Consider the following 21121-nt stretch of genomic DNA (forward strand, 5'->3'; position numbering starts at 1 on the left):
AAGGTTGTCTATCTGGCTTAGCGTAACTCTGTTTCCATACCATGATACCAATAAGGGGTTTGATTAGAAGGTACTCAGTGGTGGTGTCACCCTCGTGGTGTCACCAGCAGCTGTAGCATGGACACTTTATAGATGGTCGTGAAAGGAGGAAGGAGGGGGGGGGGGGGGGCGGAGTTTTATTTAACTCGGTTGATTTTTTATTATTTGTATTTCAGAAAAGGTGTGTTAGGTGCTGACTATTTGCCAGTGAAACTCCAATTTGACAAAGAAACCAAACGAATTTACCCTGAGCCTATAAAGAACGCCAAATGGATAAGTGTTTGTGGAAAGGAGGACACACAATGCCAAAATAAATGCAAGGATTCAGGGAAACGGAAAACACAAGAAATGAAGTTAAGAAAGCCTCAGTGATATGCAGACCTCGAATGCATCTCGGTTAATTTGTGGAGAAGGAAATGTTGGGAACCGAGTTAAGAACAGAGTTGGTAACAAAGGAAGTTTAACAGAACCTTACAACACTGGCACCAAAGCGTTTGTTTAAATTCGTTCGTTTTTTAATACAGATGCTCTGGCCTACCATTCACTGTTATATTCCGACATGCTCTCGTGTATGACAGAGTAGGCTTCAGGAATTAGAATATGGGACAAAATTTGAAAGCGTGAGTGGGTTCGCAAGCTCAAAGGATCGCGGGTCCGTCTTTCTAAGTCAGAAGCACATTTAAGTATAAATAAATTACAACACCTAGAGCCCTGTTACTATCGCTGTTATTATTAAAGGGACTATGTCACCCCAGGCGCATGTGCGCTTTGATATCGATGAGAAGAACTTTGAAATCGTTCGCCCAACTTTTTCAAACACCGTCGGAGAGTTCAGGAAGCTGTTTTCATCTGATGGGATACCGTTCATTTTCGAAAAGTTAGCTGAATTTTTTATTTACAAAGTCCTTTATTTGTAATTACAGAAGCTGTTTGTTGCAAGATTTTTGAAAGGTTTTGCGATGGCGGAAAAACAAAAATCCCGCAGCGAGTTGTACTGCGCATGTGCCCCAGCTGACAAGGGGCTTTGTTCTCTCTTGAATTCTGTTCTCATCTACGTCATGATTATGAAGATTAAGCATACTACGTTGTGTAAACATCATAAGGTGTCCAACCTTGTTTTGGAGTATTCACCTAAAGAACAACCGTTACTTCAGGCACTACTCAGATGGGACGTAAAAATTACGAATTCAGTAAGAAAATTATCTTCGATATTTTTCTACTGCGGAGAGACAAAAAGAGCCATAAACGAAGCCGACTACGGAGAACCTTGAACGCAGGCCTCAATTAATAGGCCATTTCCGAGTTTCTGTGAACCTCATTATGGAAGCGAGGCTTAGTGCAAAGCTTTTCATATTAAAATTAGTTTTTTCGCATATGAATGAAAACTAATTTTCATGATAAAAAAATGCACTTAGCCTCGCTTTTATGATGAGGTTCACAGCAACTCGAATATGGCCTATTGCGAATTGAACCGATCAATGATTAGCCATTGTTTACCACTACGCACATGTTGTTGTATTGTGTTATGATGGTTTTTTACCGGTCAAAGTTTACCAACAATTGCCACCTATTTAATATTTAACGAGGTTTGCCTGGACAGCGACTATGTAAAAAGCGGGATATCACTCATATTTTATATATTGATTACCTTGGAGAGGATTTGGTCGGCTGAAACCAAGCTCTTAGGAGGTTAGGAGGCTTATTACGAAACTCTTTTTCGTATCTGATATCATATTTTTCCACAGCAAAGATATGGGAATTTCTTCCGCTGCGAGTTTCATCGTTTGTTTTTTTATGTCAATATCTTACGCGGAAACTTCAAAAAGTGGTGAGAATCATTTCTCCTTACGTTACATTTCTAAGTTTTATGCCTTCGTTTAATTACAAGTCAATATTTATTTGGCCTGCTCCTTGCCTCCAAGGAGCGAAAGTTTATTTTGCTAAGAAAAAGTGTTGTTAGGAAGACTGGAAAGACGGCAAAGTCAACCTTTTCCGTTGCGGAATTTTTTATCCGTGTCGCACCTTTATGTTCATGCCCCACAATAAACCCTCGTACCGCTTCAAATTGTTTGTTGCCTGTGTTTCTAAAACAAGTACAATCTATATTTTTTACTTTTTGTTTTAACTTGTGATCATGCTGTCGCTGAAACAAGGGTTATGGTAATGAAACCCCAGGTAAGTGAAATTTAACTACTAATCTCAGTGAAAGGAATTTTTAACAGAGCAAACATGGTTTTTCGTGCTCTACTTTTTCAAATAGTACTGAGAAAGGGTGTTCGCTTTTCCAAAGCGACTCAAAGACATCAAAACACAGCGAAATCGACTTATTTCCTATTTTACACGGCCACGATATAGCTTCTATGTCTCAGTCTAGATAAGGTGATTAAGGGTCACCCGTGTGGGGGAAGTCGGTCACTTGCGACTTCGCATGTTGGCGGTTTGTGACAAAACAAATTTACCCTTCAAGGACCTAGACAACTTGTGGGTGAACTTAGAAAAAAAAAAATCTGTAATCGGGTTTTTCAAACTGAAATAAAGAATCAATTCTAAAGATGAGATGGAACGTTGCATTGCAATCAATCTCAGTTCAAGTGAGATAACCTGGGGCCCGTTTCTCAAAATTCGGGATGACTAACCCGGCACGATAAGTATATTTAATTTTTGAATGCTTTTTTAACGATTACAGGCGTAGAACTTGGCCAATGTTTTCATTAAAAAGAATTAAAAAAATTGACTTCTGTTGAGAAAAATTAATCATCAAAGACACTTTTTGGGCCCGGTAAGTTCTCGGCACCTTCGAGAAACGGACTTCTGCGGCCCGTTTCTCGAAAGACCCGGTAACTTATCGGGCCCGATAAGTGTCTTCGGTGATAAATGTTTTCTTAACAGAAATCAATTTTTGTAAGCTTTGAATACTAAATCATAAAATCTTTTAATTTTATTTTAAAATATTGGCCAAGTACGATGTCTGTAATCATTGTGTAATCGGCGAAAACGAGATTGTGAAAAATCTGGTAATAGTGCGCATGCTCGAGGTAGAAATAAGGAAAATAATTCAAGAAACGGATACAATAGTTGCTGTGAACCTCATTATGAAAGCGAGGCTAAGTGCAAAGCTTTTCTTCTGGAAATTAGTTTTGTTTGCATATGAATGAAAACTAATTTTCACAACAGAAGCTTTGAACTTAGCCTCGCTTTCATAATGAGGTACAAAGCCACTCGGAAATGGCCAATTGTAAATCTCTGTCCTAACTAGAGCTAGGTTAAACGCAAGGTACTGATTGCATCTCTATCATAGGCCTTTTATCTATTTTAGCTTTCGATTTTATTAACTCATGTTTGTAGAGACCTTTTAATCTGTAGATACGCGTACTTTTATGAAAGGAAGAAATCTCGCACCCAGATTTCACTGCAGGTTTGGAAATGTGAAAATGTGAGATCTCTCTTCCTCGTGACCGTGAGGGATCTAGGTACGAGGTTAGAAAGGCTCTTGAGGCGCCCATTTTGAAACAAAGCGATTTCTTAACTGGCTCAAAGAAAATCTGTATTTTACTTAGCCTCCTTGCCCTTACGTACATTTGTAAACATCCTAAAGATCCATCAGAAATTGCGTTGCATTCATGATCTAAGACATTCTCATTTCAGACCAGATTTCTTTAAAAAAGATCCTTGAGTCATAATTAAAGTCTACAAATTGAATCTCTTATTTTTCTTTTGTAGAACGAGTCACTCTGCTGTTTGTGGGTGATATTTCCTTTTCTGGCCCGGTAAAATATTACGTTGAGCATGGCCATTACACATATAATGACTCATTCAACGAGGTGGCGCCATTCATCAGAGAGGCTGACATTTCTGTGGGGAACTTGGAATCCCCATTTGTAGACAAACATCTGTATCGTTATATGTACAAAGGTCCAAAAATCAAACTGGATGCAAGTCCAAGCGCAGCATCTGCATTGAGGTAAAACTACCGTTCATGACACGGGCATACTCGAGAAAAATAAACACGTTAGGCTGCTTACAGCCTTCATTTTCTCTGAGTGTTGGCCGAGTATTAAACTAGCCGAGCGCGATTGCAAAAGCTGAGGTGTGTATGTGTGTGTGTGTGTTAAGGGGGGGGGGGGGGGGGGGGCGAGAAGGAATTGGGGCTCCTGCAGCTCCCCTTTTCTCTGAAGCTTAGTTCGGCAGAGCATTAAATCTACCGAGGGTGAACACAAATGCTGGGGGTTTGAACGAGATAAAGATGATGATGATGGTGATGATGATAGTGGCTATGGTGAGGGTGATAATGACGATGATGATGATGATGAATGATCGAGACCTCCTGTTGCCAGTTTTGCAGGGTTTGATGCAGTCACACTCGCCAACAATCATTTACACGACTTTGGCTCTAAAGGTGTCAACTTCACAGTAGAGATGCTAAAAAAGGCAGGCGTTAGACATTTTGGTGATAGTTATGGAAAGTGGGACACTTCACAGGTAACTTATCTACTTTATTAACAGGCCATTTCCGAGTTGCTGTGAACGTCATTATAGAAGCGAGGCAAAGTGCAAAACATTTGATATTAAAATTAGTTATGTTTACATATGAATGAAAACCAAGTTTCGTAATAAAAACTTTGCAATTAGCCTCGCTTTCATAATAAGGTTCACAGCAACTAGGAAAAGCGGCCTGTTGCATCCAAAAGTGAAAAGCTTTTTACAACAGTAGAAAGCCTGGTATGTTTGCTACTCCTGGCATTCCTGGTATGCTCCCTTTGCTAGTATTCCTGGGATGTAACTACTGTTATATTTAAATTCTGCATACACACGAAGGCTACGAAAAGATCGTTTGATGCTAACATTGAGCAGCTCCAGATATGTGGTTTAAGTTCATGTATTAATAACTACTCTCTCTTAATTGATTACTTATAGAAACCTCTCATTCTGGAAGCAAAAGGAATAAAGATTGGATTTCTTGGTTATTGTGACTCCCCGTCTAACAATAAAAATTGCACAGAAATGAGGATGCTGTTCGAAGCTGGTCCTGCCATTTATACGGAAGACATTGCCACCAGAGACGTCACCAATTTGAAAAAGGTCTAACTGATGAATAAATATTAAGCTGCATTAGGCTCACTTTAGCCTCTTGAAAAATATTTTAAGGGTAGACTGTGCTTGTTATTCCTGTTGGCCAAACAAATTCCATATTTGTTAGCTATAGCCCAATGGAATTCTCCATCAGAGACATTTTAATGTGTAGACCGTTAACCTTTGCAGTAGTAAAGGAGAGCAATTTTCGGCCAGTTCCAACTGACTACTTTTTACGATTTGTTAATAATAATAATAATAATAATAATAATAATAATAATAATAATAATAATAATAATATTGATGATAATAATAATTAATAATAATAATAATAATAATAATATTAATAATAATAATAATGGCCTTTATTCCTCAAAAGATAAAACTACATTTCTTATGTTACACTGTCTTAAAAATTATACATGATAAAGATGTCAATTAACTATCAAAAAGGATCGTAATACACTGACCCTTTTAAAAAACTCGCCATTCTAGCTGTCATATATGTTACCATTTGATTTATCAAAATTTTAGTATTTGGGAGGCAAAATCAAGCCACAAATTTTAGCGCAAAAAAATTTATTTTATATTATGGTATATTCAATAATCATTCTAACATCGACTAAAAAACACTTTATATTATGTCACTCCAATCAAAAGTTATGACGCCCTGAAACTAAATGGCGCGGATACCCTGATCACTAACGCCGTGATTTTAACTTTTTAAGGCTAAAGTCGACATCATCGTTGTCTTCATCCACTTTGGACGAGAACTTCACAGACACCCACTACCCTGTCAGCTTCGTATAAGCAAACATCTAATGTCTCTTGGTGTGCAGGTCATCATTGGAGCACACCCGCACGTGCTACAGCCACATTGTCTCCATGACAACAAGCTGGTGGCATACAGTTTGGGAAATTTCCTGTTCTTCCCGAGGCAACCCCCGGCAGGAGGGGCACTGGTAACCTGTTATCGTCTCCCACGTTACATTTTAACAGGCCATTTCCGAGTTGCTTATTACCTCATTATGAAAGCGAGGCTAAGTGCAAAGTTTTATTATGAAAATTAGTTTTTATTCATATGTAAACAAAACTAATTTTCATAAGAAAAGATTTGAGCTTGCCTCGCTTTCATAATGAGGTTCACAGAAACTCGGAAATGGTCCATTCGCATTGATCAGGATCTTCAACTCTACACTCCCTGAATTTAGTTTGAATTAACACAATACCATGATCAGGTTTAGTTATAAGTTTACAGAGGATCGAAGAAAATGCTTTCTGTTCCCTGCATCTAATTTTTGGAGTTATCATTTGCCTGTTGAAACTCCAAGCTAAATAAAAACCGAAACGTTCGTTTCAAAATGGCAAATTACAAAAACGATATGAGTCACTTTGACGAATATTCTTTTTGTTTTACTCAAACTACCCTTTTCACTCTTTTAACAGCTCAATTCCTTCTTGTCTATTTTCAGGAAGTGTACGGAAGACTAGGAAGGAAACCTGACAAAGACAAAATTAAGATATTCGAACAATTCGTTCTTGGAAACTTTGAAAACTTGAAGATGACTTACATGCTGAAGGTTACTATTTCCAGGTAAGTCTCATATGGCTAGGAGAAAGCTTTTGATATGAAGGAGCAATTTAATGAATTCCGGGAATTTTGAGTGGGCACACGGGTGCGTGAGAGGTGGGGTTCTGCTCAGCGCTCACAACCTATCATACCAAAATTTGTCAGTTTTTATTGCACTGTTTAAAAACTTGTCGTCACTATATGTTGCGTTGGAATTTCTTGAGTTTTCCTTTGCGATTGATTGATTGTCTAGCTGGCTGAGGGTAAACCCTGTTTCCATACCATCAAAGAAATTAAGGGGGGTATTATTTGATTAGATGATACCCAGCATTTGTAGGATGTATACTTTATAAATGGTCCTGAAAGGAGAGGGGGTGGGCGGAAGTTTCATTTAACTCGGTTGATTTTTTATTATTTGTATTTCAGAAAAGGTGTGTTAGGTGCTGACTATTTGCCAGTGAAACTCCAATTTGACAAAGAAACCAAACGAATTTATCCTGAGCCTATAAAGAACTCCAAATGGATAGGTGTTTGTGGAAAGGAGGACACTCAATGCCAAAATGATTGCAAGGATTCATGAAAACGGAAAACACAAGAAATGAAGTTAAGAAAGCCTCAGTGATATGCAGACCTCGAATGCGTCTCGGTTAATTTGTGAAGAAGGAAATGTTGGGAACCGAGTTAAGAACAGAGTTGGTAACAAAAGAAAGAAGTTTAAAAGAACCTTGCAACATTCGCATTAATGACCATAATTCTTACGTTGCAAAACATTATTATTCACACACATATTTAAATTGATTTCTTTTAGCTAATATCTTCATTGTACAATTACAACAGAGCCTTTTACTAATAAAATTATAAAAGTTGAGATGGTTGACTATCGTTTGAAAACTACCTCGTACCTAGGCGCGTAAAAGTTTCGGATCGCGGGGACGTCTTTAGGAATAAATTTTAGAAGCACGTAAAGCACTTTGGAAAGAGCCGTTTTCCCAAATTGCGACTTGTGTTCGGTCGCAGCACATTCAAAGGGGAATGGAACTAGAAAAAAAGGGTAATGGTTTGTGGCAAGAGGGAGACGCGATTTCTCAGGCCAAGGGCCTCTCTCCACGGTCTTGGACTTATTGAGTTCCTCAAGAATTCTCAGTGCTTTTCGTTCACCTGCGGAGATATCTGGGCCGGACGGACGAAAGGTCCAGTGAGAGGCCAGAAGCGATGCCAATCCAAGCTACTATAGCTAAGTCCATCGGGAAAACGAATATAGGATACAGCAGGTCTAACATGGCCATGTTGTTTCCCATGCCTCATCTTCCAGACTTTGAACTCGTCGCCAATTCCCACAATAGATCACGATACTTATGCAGACTGTAAACAGCAGAATACAGTTTATGAAGTAGAATCCATATGAAAATTAGCCATGTGGAATTTTTCGTGTTGAGCCAATGACGTCACTTCCTGTAATTTGAGCCAAGCGGCCTTGTTAACTTCCGGATCAAGGGCAAGTAGTGGCGGCCGTAAAATCTCGAATAAAAGGTTAAAAAAAATACTTCCAATCGCCGTAAAGGATTGAAATTTGGTAACATGAGTAAGAAGGTCATATTCTACACGAAAATGCAAAAAGATGGAAAATGAAATTTTCGTCCCAGGGGCACTTTAAGATATCGGACTCTTGATCGGCCTTAAAAGTTTGTATGCTGAAGGAACAATTTCTTGGATACTTCAGAAAATTCTCTTTTGGATTGAATTTGAGTATTTCTGTCCATTTGCATGGACTAGCAGCTCTTGTTTTTTCTTAGCTTTTTCGTGTGATGAAAATTGATCTTTTTCCTCTTCGATCACCTGGTTAAGTCTTGATTTATTTTCCATTAATACTAAAAGTCTGGGAAACCGCATTGTAAAAAGCAAAAATTCAGATGGATCATGAATTGCCATTTATGTATTTACGTATAAGGATATAATTACAAAAAGGAACAGAAAGCGACAAAATACTGCGTTTGCGGGTCAATATTGTCTTTTGTTACACACTTGGCACAGTCGCTTATCAGTCCTACCTTAAGTATTACACTGAGGTAGATAAAATATGAGCGGGAGATCTGCATGGGCGTTTACAATGGCGCGCCCAAAGGCGAGCCATTGTAAAGCCCATGAAGATCGGACCCGAATATTTTATCGTACTTGTGAAAAGAAACAACAAGATTGAATACAAAATATTTTTTATGCGATTCAGTCATTAGACGTGCATGTCAAAATATCATAGGTCCCATAGGAGGGAGAGCACGGGACAATAGTAGAACTATTTATAATTTATAATTTATAATTTATAATTTTCCGTCACTGGTAAACCGTGAGCATGGCGAAAGGTCGTTTTCGTTCCCCGAAAACTGAAGCGGAAGAAATTGCCTTACTGTCTGAAACAGTACCTAAAAATACGAAATTCAATACAAAATGGGCGGTGAACGTTTTCACTACCTGGCAAAACACAAGAATGAACAAAAAATCGCAGGCTGGAAACAGTTGGAGGGAAAGGACGTGAGAAAACTGATGTCAAAGACTTGTCACCTCGACTCGAGCACATGTCCGCAAAGAGTTTAAACTTCTGGCTGTGCAAATTCATTTGTGAAGTGGCGAAGTTAACTGGGGAACGCTACCCTCCTAAGACGCTCTACTTACTTATTTGGGGCATTAACCGCCATTTGGCAAATGTACAGTGGAAAATGGCCTTCAACATACTGGATAGGAGGTAAAACGGCATTCTTTGAAGTAATATTTTTTTTCTTTTGCATTTTAATCAGTAGAGACCTGTATCAAAAGTTAATGAATACTAATTAGCTGAGCAGGAGTTGGTATAAGTTAATTCTACTGTTTAATAATTCATCAACCCCAGCCTTTCCCTGCCACCTATTCAAACCCTCCCTTGCTATCAGACAGTTGATTTGTATTGGGGTTTACAGAGGTGTGCATGTGACTGATCTTAACGAATGCGGATGAACTGCGTTTAAATGTTAAGGTCAAACGATAAACCAGATATTTTTGTCAAACGTCCAAACAGGGGAGAGCATTCCTCGTCAAATCGGTGACCGTTTGTTTTAAGCATCAGCCAAACAAATGGGGGCATTTCTGGCTATTAAACGTTAGCGTTTAATCTGAACGGGCTTATAATAAAAAGACAAAATGCTAATTATTGGCTTTTAACAGGTACCTATTACTGAACTACCTAACGTATTTATTTATTACCATTTTTAAAACTACTTTTCATTATTTTTCTTATTCCTTTTCTAATGTTAACACGTTATTTCCAACAACCTTAAAAACTAAATATTCAATTTTGTTACTCAGCTAGATTAGCTCTTTACAATTAGTTATTCTGAATAACTTTCACCAGTTCCCTTTATCTTTTTTATTACGTTTGAAAATATTCAGTTTAAAAACTTTAAAAGGTTGTTGTTTTTTTGCTATTGGGAATCTTGGTTGGGGGGGGGGGGGGGGGAAGGTGGGGAGAGGAAAGTCCCATGTATACCCTATACCGGGATGTGCCGTCCAAGTAATAGCGTGCGGCTTTTCCGTTTAATTCCAAACGCATAAATAGGATAGGCCACAGAAAACAAATCTAAGCTGAGCTCTATTCCGTCTGTTCTCTGTCTAACAAATGGCTTTCGGTTCTCGTCCACTTCGGGATCGTGACGATAAACAATACTACATTGTGTAAACATAATAAGGTATCCAACCGTCTTTGAAGTAAATGACACAGACATCAACATCGGGACATAAAATTTTATTTCCTTCACAATGTACACAGCGCATTACGAGCAACTTTCCAGCTCGTTCAAAACAAACAGGTTACCGACAACTAAACTTTTCGTGTGTGGAAACGCATTTCCCAACACCAATAATCGTCGATAACAATTTCCCTCGTCTGTAGAGGCCCTTATTATAGTCAAACAGCAAAGAGACATTCAATTGTTTCGCGCTCGCTTGGATTTTATTATATTTGTTTTCGGTATTCTTTGTCAAAAAACTAACAAAGCTAATCTTTTGTGTTTGTATATCTGTTCATTTACCTGACAAGGACGTGATTCTTTTGTTAACTTCATAAACACAACCGGTCGGTAGACGGAAATTCTCAAAGCCTCGCGTAAATTGAAGTACCTCCATAGTCTTTATACTATCAAGAATAATTTCCACGGTAAACGATTATCCTCATTGCTGCATGAGACTGTAAATTACTTAATGGAGCGTAATGGAGTTAAACAATGATGGTATGGGAAAATGTTGCTGGAAAACATTTGTCCAACAGAACAGAAAAGCAGTAAAGATGATTAACAAAAATTTACAGAAGCAGTCTTGATCATTCGTCTTCACCAACTGAAGCACCCAGTGTAGAACATTTCCAAGCTCACTGGTTTTAAATTTGACCATCATTACCATTACTTATTCGAGATACTATGGACGACGAGAGCAAAAATTCCCCGGTCGATGTCAGTTTAATCGTCAACATCATCATTACCAGCATCACTTGTCCTTTCACAGTTCTGCTCAACGTGTTGGTGATCATGGCTGTGAAAAGGAGACCAAGACTCCAGAGCAACGCCAACATCTTACTGGCATGTTTAGCGGCCACTGACGCATTAACCGGTCTAATCGTGCAACCATCTTTTCTCACGGAGTTGGTGTTAATGTTACTTGGTAAGGACAACCTCGCCAGCACAATTCGTAGTTATGCCGTTTCCATTTTACACGTCATGATTATTTGCTCCTGTCTTCAACTGATGCTAGTTACTTGCGAGAGACTTTTAGCGATTAAATTCACTATGCACTACCGTAACGTCGTGAAAACGCAAAACATTAAGGTGGCAATAATGTTGTGTTGGATCTTTTCTTTTTCATGTGAGGTATTGAACCAAATATCAGCCGCGAAAACGATTTTCTATTCTTTATTAAGTCTTGTCCTTATCTTGTGTGTTCTTTTTATCGCAATTGCTTACGTAGTTTTGTATCAGGAAACACGCCGGCATCAAAAGATGATCAAAACTCAACAGCTTCCACAAGAAGAGGTCGAACAATTCCTTAAAGAGAGCAAAGCGCTCAAGACAACTGTGTATGTGGTCGGTGCCGTGATGTTGTGTTTGCTGCCCACGGCTTTCCTTCTCTTATTTATACTTTTGGGTGTTCACGCACCTTCCAGATCGGTTCTATCTTGGATGAAAACTTGTGTTATGTTAAACTCGCTTCTAAATCCACTGATTTATTGCTGGCGGCAAAAAGAAATGAGAAAGTTTGTATTTAGATTTGTGGCCCAAGCAGTGCATCCCAGCAACTGAACTGGGTGTAACACGAGCAAAAATAAAAATTCTTTCCTCTGTTAAAATCCTCAATAGTTTTTCTAAACTCTAGCGTTTCATCTAAACGGGCTCATAATAAAAAAACAAAAATGCTTACCTATTATCTTCCTGACGTATTTATTTATTACCATTTTTAAAACTACTTTTCATTATTTTTCTTATTCCTTTTCTAATTTTAACGCGTTATTGCCAACAACCTTAAACGCTAAATATTCAATTTTTTTACTCAGCTAGATTAACTCTTTATAACTAGTTATTCTGAGTAACTTCTACCAGTTCCGTTTATCTTTTTTATTACAATTGAAAACATTCAGTTTAAAAAGTTGTTGTTGATTGTTATTGGAAATCTTGGGTGGGGGGAGGGGAGAGGAAACTCCCATGTATACCCTATACTGAAAGGTGCTGTCCAAGTAATAGGGTGCGGCTTTTCCTTTTAATTCTAAACGCATAAATAGGATAGGCCGCAAAAAACAAACCTAAATGGAGCTCTGTTCCGTCTGTTCTCTGCCTAAAAAATGGGCTTCTGTTCTCGTCCAGTTCGAGACTGTGACGATAAAAAATACTACATTGTGTAAACATTATAAGGTATCCAACCTTGTTTGAAGTAAATGACACAGACATCGACATCGCGACACAATTTTTTTTTATTTTCTACACAATGTACACATGTGCATTACAAGCATCTTCCAAGCTGCTTCAAAACATACAGGTTATCGACAACTAAACTTTTCGTGTGTGGAAACGCATTTCCCAACATCATTAGTCGTCGATAACAATTTCCCTCGTCTGTAGAGGCCCTTATTATAGTCAAACAGCAAGGAGACGTTCAATTTTTTCGAGCGCGCTCGTCTCCTTTGTTCAAATGCTCCATCGGCAAATGGATTTAATTTAATTTGTTTTCGGTATTCTTTGCCAAAAAACTAACAAAGGTAATATTTCGTGTTTGTATATCTGTTTATTTATTTAAGGAAATGATTCTTTTGTTAACTTTATGGGCACAACCGGTCGGTAGATGGAAATTTTCAAAGCCTTGCCTAAATTGAAGTGCCTCCATAGTCTTTATACTATACTATCAAGAATAATTTCCTCGGTAAATGATTTTCCTCATTGCTGAATGAGACTGTAAATTAATCAATGGAGCGTAATGGATTTAAACAATGACGGTACGGGAAAATGTTGCTGGAAAACATTTGTCCAACAAAAGAGAAAAGCAATAAAGATGATTAACAAAAATTTACAGAAGCAGTCTTGACCAGTCGTCTTCACCAACTGAAGCACACAGTGTAGATCAACTTCAAGCTCACCGGTTTTAAATTTGACCATCATTACCATTACTTATTCAAGATACTATGGAGGATGAGAGCAAAAATGCCCCGGTCGATGTTAGTATAATCGTCAACATCATCATTAGCAGCATCACTTGTCCTTTCACAGTTCTGCTCAACGTGTTGGTGATCATGGCTGTGAAAAGGAGACCAAGACTCCAGAGCAATGCCAACATCTTACTGGCATGTTTAGCGGCCACTGACGCATTAACCGGTCTAATCGTGCAACCATCTTTTCTCACGGAGTTGGTGTTAATGTTACTTGGTAAGGACAACCTCGCCAGCACAATTCGTAGTTATGCCGTTTCCTTTTTGGACATCATGTCTGTTTGCTCCTGTCTTCAACTGATGCTAGTTACTTGCGAGAGACTTTTAGCGATTAAATTCACTATGCACTATCTTAACGTCGTGAAAATGCAAAACATTAAGGTGGCAATAACGTTGTGTTGGATCTTTTCTTTTTCACCTGAGGTATTGAATCAAATATCGGCCGCGAAAACGATTTACTTTTCTTTTATAAGTCTTTTCCTTATCTTGTGTGTTCTTTTTATCGCAATTGCTTACGTAGTTTTGTATCAGGAAACACGCCGGCATCAAAAGATGATCAAAACTCAACAGCTTCCACAAGAAGAGGTCGAACAATTCCTTAAAGAGAGAAAAGCGCTCAAGACAACTGTGTATGTGGTCGGTGCTGTTGTGTTGTGTTTGCTGCCCACGGCTTTCCTTCTCCTGCTTATGGCTTTGGATGTTCACGCACCTTCAAGATCAGTTGTATCTTGGATGAAAACTTGTGTTATGTTGAACTCGCTTCTAAATCCACTGATTTATTGCTGGCGGCAAAAAGAAATGAGAAAGTTTGTATTTAGATTTGTGGCCCAAGCAGTGCATCCCAGCAACTGAACTGGGTGTAACACGAGCAAAATTAAAAATTCATTCCTCTGTCAAAATCCTCATAACGCTCGAAGCTGTCAGCACTGGAATATCTTTACGGTGGCTAAATTACTTTTATGTGTCAACTCAGTTTATAAAGCTAAACCATGATTCGTTTCTACTCCTCATCAACGAAGCACCTAGAAACTTTAGAAACTAAACTCCTTTAATATCTTTTTGTTTCCAAGAAAAGTAATTCGCAAGTCAAATTTAGACAACTGGGTTTGTTGGCAATGTGTCTTAAGATCAAAATGAATTTAAATAAGTTTTTGCGCCACTGCACGCAGCTTCTTTTCGTTCTGGTTAAGTGCACTCCCAGTTTCAGTGAATTCACTTACTTGACAGTGATCTACATTTATTCTCAGTGAATGTAGATCATTCTTGGCGGCCTACTTCGGCTCCTTTGAACGAGGCACGTTTCCATGGTTACCAAGTAAGACTCGAGTAACAGCATTCACATTCAAAGTAGGTTCCGAGTACACTTAGGATAAACTTAGCAGCCCTAGTGTGAAGCCAAGAATTAACTTGGAGACGACGAGAAAAACGGAAGATTTTATGTAATAGCGGAGCTCGCGCGCGCGGCGGAGCCCCATAGCTAAGACATTTTGGTAAACCCATCAGTGCGAGAAATTTTGGTTTGGTTATGACGTCACTTCCGTCCAACCGACCGCCCACCCGTCCGTACTAACGCTACTCCATGTAAGCCAACTTGAAATGAGATACTCAAGCCCTGTGCTGCAACGCCGGTTAATTTTTCGGCGGGAAATTGCATCGCCAACTGCGTTTGAGAAAAAAAAAATTTGAAGACGACGAGTACGACAAAACACAGACTCAATTTATGAATAAGTCTTCAAACATGTAAAGCAAAGAAAGGGAGATAGAAAGAGATCGAGAAAACAGGCGACGAAGAAGCGAAGTTCGACGTCAAAGAGAGCGATTGAGAGCGGTAGCAAACAGGCGAAACATGAGTGACGAACAAAGAGAGAAAGAAGAGGGAAGGGTGCCGAAAAAATCCCGTGTTGCGGTATAGGGTTTGAGTGTCTCATTTCACATTGGCTTACATAGATGAGCGTATGTGCTGTAACCCGGGTTGTTTTTCTGCGGGAAAATGCATGGCCAACCACGCTGCCGGCCGCGTTTGTTTAGTGGGAAGTTGCATCGCTAACTGCGTTTGAGAAAAAATCAAAACAAAAAAAATAATTTTGAAGACGACATGATACAAAGTCAATTTTTATATGTGACGAACAGCAGCAGAAAGAGCAAGGCAACTAGCGGCGAGAGAAACAAATCGACTGGTACATCATCAGAATCTGGAAGTAAAATAATTTTTCTCCGATCCGGCCCTACGAAACATTGGATTTTTCCTCTTGAAGTGAAACGTTTCGCTCACTTAACATTGTAAATCGAACGGAAAGATCAGCAATGGAATAAAGGGACTGGTTATTCTCAGAAGAGGCGAGTACGTTCATGCAATTTTGATGACAAAACTTTGCTAGTTTGCTGGTTTGCAGGATATTGTTTTCTTGCAGTTTTGACACGCCATTTAATATAAACTTAAGCTAATACTGCTAACTTCAGAACAGTATTTTGAGCTCATTTTTTTGGTCCATGTTGATTATTTCCCTTGGAGTTTTATTTTCTGATCTCGTCCAATTTTGCCGTCAAACAGCGGGAGAAAGAGCAAGGCGGATTGCGGCGGGAGAAACAAATCGACTCTTTTAGCAGCTTTTAGAGGCGGCACTTCATAAACAGCGGCCGAATCTTGAAGAGAAATTATTTTAAGGCCTGGCTAAACTAGGAAACATTGTTGCGGAAACACTGTTGCAGAGGCAAATGTTTGTCAGTTTAGCCGCGCGGGAAACACATGTTGCGGAAACAAATTTTGCTGCTCGGAAACAAGAAAATGGTTTTGCTTTAGGTCAAAAACATTTTTGCTACCCGGACACAAATTTTGCTTCCGAAACATATGTTTCCCAGTTTAGCCACCGTCAAAGCAATGTTGACTAGTTTCCAGTGCTGCTCATTAAAATGTTTCCTAGCAACAAAGTCAGTTTATTATTATGCGCATGCGTGACCCTCTGTTTTCCGAAACAATGTTTCCTCGTTTAGCCACCGGGGCAGCAAAACATTTTGTTTGGTTCCCGCTAATTTAGCCACCTCGAAAACATAACAAGAAACAATGATTCCGCAACAATGTTTCCTAGTTTAGCCAGGCCTTTACTCTAATCCGGCGCGATGAAATGAAATCAAGATCCAATGAATTTTTCTTCTTGAAGTGAAACTTAACGTTGTAAACAAACCACAAAATCAGCAATCGAATAAAAAGACTGGTTATTCTCCAAAGAGGCGAGTATATTCATGTGATTTTGTTGAAAAAACTTTGCTGTTTTTACAAGTTATTTTCGTCTTGTAGTGTTGACACTGCAACTTGTTTAACCTCAGAGCAGCCTTTTGAGCTCATTTTTCGGACCATGTTCGTTATTTCCCTTAGAGTTTTATTTTCTAATCTCCTCCCATTTTGCTTCATTTAAAAAAAAACTGATTCTGAGCTAAAATAGTCAATCAGACAACATTGTATCGTCGGCATAAACTACTGACAAGTTGAGTTTTTCTCGCATATATTTCTAATTTTAGCATTTATTTCTGACAATCTTGACAGAGAACAAACAAAAATACTTAAAACAGTAGGATATAACCGCAAAGATTAAGATGTGCGAGTAATTTTCACTGAAAGTCTTTTCGAAGAACGTTTAAAGCGAATGTAAAATTAAAGTGTGATTTCATTTTCATCAAAACAAAGTTTACGCAAAACATTCATTCGCTTGTTTTTTGTGAATTTTTCAAAGATCGTTGTTTAGTTTATTTCTGTACTTATTGCTATGAATTATCGCAGTGCTTTTTTCATTTATTACTCAAAGATATATTTGAATTCTGTTTTTTGGTTAGTGCATCCATTTTCTCTGAGGTTTATAGCGTACGGCCTTCTTGATAAGCAAAATTTACTAGACAGTGACAGTGTTCACAAACCGTTTTGCCTCGATCATCTTAAAAACTAAAAACAATAATAAAAACAGAAAATTTTCATTTTGAGTCCATTTAAATCCCGCTTTTATAACACAGAGGGCAAAATGTTCCTAAAACTATCAAGGAACTTTGTAAAACAGTTAGTAAAACACTCATCGAAGGTGCAAGCAAACCAACAAACTATTTAATTTTTTCGTAACGTACAAAACAAACAAAACCGACGAGAACAGTTCCCGTTATACACATGTAATTAAGAGAGAATACAAGTTTAATTCAGGAGCAAACTAACAACGATAAATCAAATGTTAGGCATCAATTAATTGTTCACCTGCGCTTTGAAGCTTCCTACCGCTTGGAAATCACACGAACATAGATCGATAAAAATAGCAAACGATGGATCCAAAGAAGAACCTTGCAGACACTTTCATGCTCGGTTATCGTTCGTTGAAAGCACTTGGACGCCATGACTGATTTCAGTTTCTCAACCAAACAAAATAAAATCAATCCGATCCAAGTCTTTAGCTTTTGACACAAATAATATTTTTTGCTGTTTCTTGTGAGAGACACCAAAATTAACCTTTAGGAATTTCCTTCCTAGCTGCAGCACTTGATTTCCATGTATTTTTGGTACAAAGAACCCGGCTTAAAGTGTATATGACACAAAATCTTTTATTAGCTTATTAGGAAGAGCTTTCAAAATGATGAAGAATGGCATTTATTTTATTGCAATAGCATTCTTGGTTGCCGAGTTATTCAAGATTTAGGCTTATGCAAATTAGACAACTTATGACGTCACAAGACTGACACAGAATGAAGGGAAATCACAAAATTTGGAATATCTACGCAAATACAACATCTTCAGGGTTGAAATTTTGCAGGGTTGATGTGCTGACAAAACTACACATTGTGATAGTGGCTATGATGTCACCATAGCAACGTACTCGTTACCAGACCTCTACCTTCCCAAAATGACAAATGCCTTATTTATTGCTCCACAGTCAAACAGAATTTCTTATACTTGTGCTGCGTAATGTCCATATTCCCTCACACCCACTGAATAAACATCAAGAGCACAAAGCGCTTCTTGGGAAGGGAAACTCTGATTTTATCCTTTGGATGGTGAGGGCCAGGAGCCCATTGTGTTGCCATGGAAATGTCATAGTGGATCATATCATGAAACTTTGTGATGAGTATAACAACTCTACAAAGTTTCAGTTCCATACAGAAAAAGGCTTAAGAGATATTCCATTTTTTGTGATTTCCCTTCATTTTGTGTCAGTCTTGTGACGTCACAAGTTGTCTAATTTGCATAAGCCTAAATCTTGAATAACTCGCCAACCAAGAATGCTATCGCAATAAAATAAATGCCATTCTTCATCATTTTGAAAGCTCTTCCTAATAAGCTAATAAAAGATTTTGTGTCATATACACTTTAAGGAGTCGAACTTCGAAAGAACCTCAAAGAACTTATTTTTTTGGACACAAAATGCAGAAACCAACAAATAGTTAAACTGTCGTGCTTAACCAAACAGGAGCGAGTATTTTCGCCGCTCGACCAATTAAGAGAAAGTAATTTTGTCCTCGGTGAAAGGAAAATTACGAAAAGCTGCCCTCTATTACCACAAACCAGCATTCAGTAATTTTGCCCTCTGTTTTACATTGTTATTGTTGATAAGCAGTTAGCTGTATATGCATTAAAAATGTACTATATAACTGCAGAATTGATGAGGAACTCATAAGGTTATTACGTTCATACAATAAGCAGACTTCTATTGTAGAGCTCCGCTTTTAGGCTTGGCTAAATATATATATTACTGATTTTATGTGAGAGAGACACATGGCGGTGTATTCAAAATGACTCTTTTCGGTAAAATACAAAGAAGGCTTTCCGGCTACTAAGAGACTGCCTCGTCTGATCAATCATCAGTATTGTAAAAGTTATACCTCACTTTAGCTTCCTGTTAAATTACATTAAAGTTAATGAAAAGGAAATATATTATATGTGCGGCGATTCTATATAGCTCAGCCTTAATGCCTGTAATTTTGGTATTTTCGCCCCCTGATTGTAGACGGACTCTGAAGTTGATATAACGTACGTAATAAAATTAATTCTGAGAAAGGAAACTGCGAAGGTAGTGAATTATAAATCGCTTCCGTTGCAAAACTGGTACATCCCATGGTACTACATTCATTACGAAAGAGAACGTTAAATGTACTTCTCGTTGACCGCTATAAGGAAAATAAGAAACTTAACAAGGGACAGTATCACGCTATTTTTAGTAACACATCGAAAATCGGAAAGACGCTATTCGGTTGATAGCAGCCAAGATATAATGACAAAATTCCATTAAAAGACTATCAGAATGCAAAGAAACTATCCAAGGATATTTTCACCGGCAGATGACCAAGATAGAGAGGGATTCAAATTTGAAAATGTCTGGCGGTCGTTTTCAAATTTCGCTGTTGTAACGCACCAAAAATCGCTGGCTGTACTTTATTTTGGTTCGAACTTTCGTCTTAGAATCACTATTAATATTTCTTCAAACTAGCGATTGAGAAATTAATTAACACAGTGTTCAAAGTTTAAATTTAGTGAATTTTGGCCAAAAATAATGATATCTCCCATCGATCTCTCATGCAACGAAAGCGACACAACGACAACACCGTAAAATAAAAGGATTAATGAGGAAAAACAATCGCTCTGCACGTACGTTTTTAAATTTTGGCACATTTTTTCGACGTCCACTGCAAACCATCAACGTGAAATGGCCACCGATGTAAGGTTTAAGGTTTAGTTGGAATAGCGTGGAATTAATTTTTCAAGTGACGTTTTGCATTACTCCTAGTCATTACATGTCTAACGCAAACGAAAACGTTGCTTTTAAGAACTCCCTAATGACTTGTCCAAGACTCTGTCTGCAGAAATACGAAATTTGGAATGAGTGTCAGTATGCTGCAGGATAACTGTGGCTACTTTCCCTGGCCATTCAGCGGTAAAACAATAATTAATTCCCCTCCATATCTTTCTTCTGCTTGTCAGTTCTCTGTTTTGTTTATGCAGCTTTACTTTCCTACCCATGCCATTTGTGCCATAGCTTTCTGTAAGAGGAGGTGACAGGTGCAATCGGTGTTTCAAGGTGGTAGGATCAACACACGGAAGCTACAAGGAATAAAATTCGCGTAATATTTCCCGCTACTAAAATTTTATCGTTGCGTGTTATTTCCCGCTAGCAAAATTTCCTCGATCGCCTTCGTAATTGTAGAGTTCTTTTTAACCTGTGAAATTACATGACTTGTGTCTCGTAGGAACAGCTCTGCTTAGATGCGAGATGCGACTCTTAGTGCGCAAAATTTCCGCGTATAAATCTCATTATTAAAAAGTGGATCATTGTATAATGCAATTCCTGGGATTTGATTGGCTTTGCGGCCATGGTATATGAGCCATTATACCATGCCCGAGGAACGGTGACTATTAAATTGTCTTCTGGTTGATTTTTCAAGGCGAAATCAGCAAGATCTAGCGATAATTCTTGATTGTTTTTAATAAAACAATTATTCCACTCGCGCTTGTAGGATATGAGATGATTATAGCCAACTCGGCGCTACGCGCCTCGTTGGCTATCTATCATCTCATATCCAACGCGCGCTCGTGGAATAATTGTTGATTATTAAATTCTCAGCCTCGGATATTGCATTTCTAGCGTTCTGATTGGCTCTTTAAATCTCGGTTATCAGCTCAAATACCGTAGTTTGACCTTATATGGAAAACGAATGCCCCAGGTGTTGCTAAGCTAAATTTTTGGCAAGATTTCCGCACAGCCCCTTAC

At 38.3% G+C, this 21121-nt stretch overlaps 1 protein-coding gene across 1 annotated transcript; it reads left to right on the top strand.

Annotated features, from left to right (window-relative positions):
- The first annotated feature begins 9251 nt into the window (after positions 1-9251).
- LOC146483196 (adenosine receptor A2a-like) lies at positions 9252-11994 on the top strand. Its single transcript, XM_085106204.1, has 2 exons — positions 9252-9416; positions 11204-11994. The coding sequence occupies exons 1-2, from the start codon at positions 9377-9379 to the stop codon at positions 11992-11994; spliced, it is 831 nt and encodes a 276-aa protein (XP_084962330.1). The 5' UTR covers positions 9252-9376.
- The last annotated feature ends 9127 nt before the right edge of the window (positions 11995-21121 follow it).

This window comes from Pavona decussata, unplaced genomic scaffold (genome assembly GCF_977016875.1).
Source record: "Pavona decussata unplaced genomic scaffold, jaPavDecu1.1 SCAFFOLD_40, whole genome shotgun sequence".
Classification (NCBI taxonomy): domain Eukaryota; kingdom Metazoa; phylum Cnidaria; class Anthozoa; order Scleractinia; family Agariciidae; genus Pavona; species Pavona decussata.